This window comes from Coregonus clupeaformis, chromosome 26 (assembly GCF_020615455.1).
Source record: "Coregonus clupeaformis isolate EN_2021a chromosome 26, ASM2061545v1, whole genome shotgun sequence".
In the NCBI taxonomy this organism is placed as follows: domain Eukaryota; kingdom Metazoa; phylum Chordata; class Actinopteri; order Salmoniformes; family Salmonidae; genus Coregonus; species Coregonus clupeaformis.
The window spans coordinates 5,932,518-5,937,954 of record NC_059217.1 but is presented as its reverse complement, the minus strand read 5'-3'; the positions used below and the strand labels follow the sequence as shown (position 1 = coordinate 5,937,954).

The 5,437-nt window shown below is 38.1% G+C and overlaps 1 protein-coding gene across 1 annotated transcript; it reads right to left on the bottom strand.

The window, feature by feature from the left end:
• Positions 1–3,267: 3,267 nt before the first annotated feature.
• Positions 3,268–4,721, bottom strand: LOC121561810 (zinc finger BED domain-containing protein 4-like). The gene is made up of 2 exons (XM_041874256.2): positions 4,153–4,721; positions 3,268–3,936 (listed from the first exon to the last, which is right to left on the bottom strand). The coding sequence occupies exons 1-2, from the start codon at positions 4,536–4,538 to the stop codon at positions 3,276–3,278; spliced, it is 1,047 nt and encodes a 348-aa protein (XP_041730190.1). The 5' UTR covers positions 4,539–4,721; the 3' UTR covers positions 3,268–3,275.
• Positions 4,722–5,437: the final 716 nt, after the last annotated feature.

The window sequence follows — 5,437 nt, the reverse complement described above, 5'->3', positions numbered from 1 at the left end:
TCAGGTTAATGCTATGCAACATTTATTGATGCTGTAATGTTTAATTTAGCATACACTCCAGTGATAAGCCATTAGCTGCTGTGCTTTGATTCAGAATGTTATGTTGTCGTAATGACAAACAGATGCGCTTGAATATTCTACTACAACTACTGCACATCCATTGTGTTAATAGCTGAGATCCTGAGATCATGTCATTCAGAATGTACGTTTCTGTCTCAATATCCTAGCTGTTGATGTGAACATATTTTCTGCAGATTAGCTGTTACGATTTTAGATGTTTCCGGCAGTAACAAGATTGAATTAGCTTTGATAATGGATGTCATAAACCAGGCAGCACTTCTTTAATAAATCTGCCAGGATGCCCAAATAAAGTAATTTGATGAATGTCTCATAAGGTGGTGGAGGTGAACCTTTTAAAATGAGCCAGAGCAACAGCACTCAGATTAAATCAAAACACTCTGAACTACAAGAGGCTCTTCACCCTAAAAACATAGATTAATAGAAATGGAATGAGCTAGATTATATATGAGTGGCATCACCAAGTTCAAGTATGGTTTGTTCATTTGAACCTTTATTTAGCCTCGTAAATCATTGTAGGCAAATTATATTTTCGGGCGATTCCACTCTAGTGGGAGCGGAAAATATTTTTGGTATCTCAGATTGTACAGGCAATTTTCACATAGGATGTTTAAGGATGCTTTTTATATTTGTATCACAAACCATTTTTGAGAAATTCATGATGAAATTTGCCATTTTAGTTTATGATACAAAAAACATGTTGGTGTCATTATAGTCATTATAGTATGCTCTAACATATGGAGTATGTCTAGATTCTGAAATACACATTTTCACATTAATTTATTCAACATAGAAAAACATGAATATCTCAAAACTACCCTTTTAGATTTTGTTCATTTGAAGACATATTGTTTGGAACAATATAATCTACAAGTACATCACATTTCCAGAGTGGACTCTTTGCTAATTCAGAAGTTATGATACATGTTATGAGCATCACCAACACAGTGAATGGTAAATAGATTGAAAGGGAACTCCCTCTGCTGGTGATTTGCTGAATGTGGAATCCAACAAGAGGGCTGTGATTGGTTGATGACCTATAATGTCAATTTCTATTTATAAAATGGGTCATATAATTAAAACTCTGGAAATTTAACCTGTTTGAAGAGTATATTGTTCCCCCCAAAAATATCAAAATAAGCTAAATCAAAAAGGGTCGTTTTGAGATATTCATTTTTTAAATGTTGAATAAATGAATGTGAAAAATTGCATTTCAGAATCTAGACGTACTCCATTTGAGAGCACACTATTAGGAATATAATGACACCAAGATGTTGTCTGTATCATGTACAGTTCACGGATCATAGGGTCTTACAGCAGACATGTATAGGTTTAAAAAGGGCCTAAATTGGACACTTTCATCATGGTTTTCTCAAAACTGGTTTGTGATACAAATGTAAAAACCATGTCAAACATCCTTCCTCCCAATTAAGTTTCTATGTGAGACTTGCCAAAACAAAACAAAATATTTTTGCGCTCATTCTGGTGTGGAATCGCCCTTTAAAATAAAAACCTGCTTGGTCGAGAGGTGAACAATCAAGGATGCAGGAGACATACAAACACGCACCATTAACATCCCACCTGTCACTTCTTAGTAGTAACAGTACCGTAAACTAGGAACCATTTTGTTGACTGGGTTTGACCTTACTGCAACAACCCCTAAAGTGCTGCCTCCTAGTCTGTCACTTCGTCCTCTTCTCGTCCTGATTAATGTCCTTAATTTGCTGTTGGAACATTTTATGGATTGTGCATGTTTGGGTTGGCTTGGGAGGATAAGGCATTTCTTTTGACACCCTGAACAGGGTACCGTTGGGCTGATAGATTTACATGCGAATCAGAAACCATTATCATCGCAGAAGCACACTGTAAAACTTGTCCCTGTAAATTTACAGCATTAAACTGGCACCACAGTGGCCAGTTTAATACAGTAATTTTGATTTACAGCAGAGATGCTGTAATATGTTTTACAGTACTATTTTCCTTACTGTAAAGACATATTACAGCATCATTGATGTACATTTACAGGGATGCTGTAATGTTTAACAGTAAGGAAAATAGTACTGTAAAGAAAAATTACAGTATCAAGCTGGCAACTCTGGTGCCAGGATAATGCTGTAAATGTACAGTGAAATTCTACCTGAAATCTAAATGTAAGAAAAACAACACATTTGTACATAAAATACATTTAATCAAATTGGTAACATTAAAAATGAATAACAACAGAATTTACAATAGAAGTAACAAGAAGTTAACACATACAGTATGTAACCAAATAAGTAAATCATTACAACACTAATGTAAAAACTATATTGTGTGCCTGTGTGTGTGTGGGTTGTTGGTGAAAGAGAGCCAAAGAGGGGGAGAGAGAGCCAAAGAGAGAGAGAGAGACTGAGTTAAAATTGGGATTGGGTACAATCCTAGATCTTCGGATTCAGAGCTCCGAGCTCCAACATGCAGGACTAAGAGAAATAAAACAATGAGAATGGTAATAAGAAAACTAGAAATAGTAATATATACATAATAACAACTGTAGCAGTGATGAATAAATACATGTCCATTGGGGTGGACATTGACGATAGGGGGAGCATCAGTCAGACTAAATGACCATTGAGCAGTGTGGAGACAAAGTTAAATAAAATAATACAAATAATAATTAGGGCTGTCAAATGATTAAAAAATTTTATCAAATTAATCAGAATTTTCAGTGGATTAATCATGATTAATCACTATTTGCAATTACACCTGAATCCTAACCATTTTTTTTCTGAAATGCATACCAAAAGATAAATAACAGGACACAGATACATAATTTTCATATTATGTCTGTTTATTAACACAGCCAAATAATGGTGTTTTAAATCAAGCTGAAACATACTACACACCATAATATTTGTCTTTGTAATGTTCCATCACTTCCTCTTTGGCATTCCTCTTAACCAGGATGTACAATTTACAGTATTCAATTGAACAGAAAGCAATAAATGTAGTCAAATCATAACAGTGACCTACCACATTTTTGCACAATTTGAGTCATCTGTGGAAAAAAACATTTTCAATAAAACTTTTAAATCAAACCAAAGAACAATCTTTTACCTTTTCCTCCATTCTTTAATCCAGTTGCTCAAAAATCCAGTTGCTAACTACTATAACATGTTGCATTGAAACTGGTCTTTTTGTTTGAACATCACCTTTCAAATCTACTGAGCTTCATCATCTTTCAGCCAGTTGCTGAGGCAAACTAACTTGTTCACATTTTCTGAAAGTAAAGCTGACCTTTTCTTGTTCACAATGTGACCTGCAACTGAGAAAAGTCGTTCACAGGGAACAGTGGTTGCAGGAGTGGCTAGATATTTGTGAGCTAGTGAGGCCAGCTTCTCATGGGCTCCTGAATGAGATGCCCACCACCTCAAGGGGCAGTCCTCCAATTTAATGGTGGGCTCTGCTCTGTACCTCTGTATGGCAGGTTGGACCTCTTCATCTTCTGATTCTGAATCTGAGCCCATTTGCAGAAGGCTGATTTTCTTCCTGGGTGGCCCATCATCATGTGTCTGTGAAGACCTTCTGGGTGATTCTTGTTGCAGCATCCCTTCAAGTGTGGTCCACACCTCTTCCCTGTCTGTCTTGGGCAGGCATTTCAAGTCTTTGAAACGAGGATCCAAAACTGTAGCAATCTGGAGCCATGCATTGTTGAGCTGTTCTTGACGGGATGCTAGGTCCTCCTTGAACTTGGTCTTGAATCTCACCACATATGCAGGGTCCTCATCACAGGCTTCCATCTTGAGACGCAAGTGGCAGAGAGAAGGTAGTACCACAGAACAGGAGACATAGGCCTCTCCACCCAGGAGCTCAGTTACATACCTACGCACACAAACACACACATGCACACAGAGACAGTGTATTATTAGAACAGTGGTTATCAACATATTATTATTATTATTATTATTATTATTATTATTATTATTATCATCATCATTATTTTTTACATAGATACATGTTATTGATATTTGACTTGGTTTAATTCATTCCAGAAAATAATCAAAGCGATGTTATTTGATAAGTTACAGACTGATTTACCTGCATGGCTCTAGAAGTGTCTCCAGCCTCTGCAGTTTATCCCACTCTGCTGCGGTCGGCAAAACGAGTTTGTGCTCCTGATTGTCCAGGGCTGCGATGACAGCCTCTTTATTTCTGCTCACGCGCTTGACCATTTCCAGCGTCGAATTCCAACGTGTTGGAACATCCTGGATCAATGGCTCTTGCTTCTTTCCCAGGCTGACTTGTTGTGCTTGAAGCTCCGCAGCATTTGCTGGGCTGTGCTTAAAATGACCGACAACTTTGCGAGCCTTGGCCAAAGCATTTACAAAGCCGCTGTCAGCAAGACTCACTGTGACACTTCTCTGCACCATGTGAGCGACACAGTTCATGTGTTCATAGCGTGTAAGTCGAATTGCGGCAACCATGTTGCGTGCACTGTCAGTCCCAATGGTTGTAGTCTTGCCCTCGATGTCCCACTCACGTGCAACAGACAGGAACTGTTCTTTACAAGCCTCCGCAAAATGACGCTCCTCAGTTTTTAATATAGTCAGCGCAAAAGACTTCAGTTCCCACGTGTCACTGATTAAATGTGCAGTTACTCCGAGGTAATTGTTGTTACTCACTGATGTCCAATGGTCTCCTGTCAGGGCGATATGATTTACTTGAGCCAAGACCTCTTTCCTTTTTTCTTTTTCGTTTTCATAGAGCTCGTGGATTTTCTTCATAACTGTGGCTCTTGACGGTGGCTTATAGAATGAGTCTTGAGACGCCACTTGCAAAACATCAAGGAAACCTGAGTCTTCTACAATGCTAATGGATCTACAATCCTTTGCAATCCATTTTGCTATTGTGTTGGTCAAATTATCTGAGGTTGATTTTGTTAATTGCCTGCAAACATTCAGCGTGGTCTGGCGCAAACCACTTGCTGAATCTGACGGCCCAGCAAACGCATGTTTGGCGTTGACATGGTACTTCAAGCTTGAACAGCTCCGGTGAAATTGAAACTCCTTCTTACAAATCTTGCAAATAACCTTGTACTTGTTAACTGTACCATCATCATTCTTTTTATATTTGAATCCGTCAATAGGCCCACTTTGCTCACCTTGCTCCATCTCGCCTCTAGCTCCCAACCACTTTCCTGCCCTGAATAATTTGTCACACTGCGCATGCGTGAAATGCGTTAAAAAAATTGACGTAATTAACAGCAAACAACTAATTAACGTCGTTAACGCGCTATTTTTGACAGCCCTAATAATAATACAAAAATAAACAATAATGTATACATTATTAACAACTGCAGCAGTGATGAATGTCATTGGGGTTG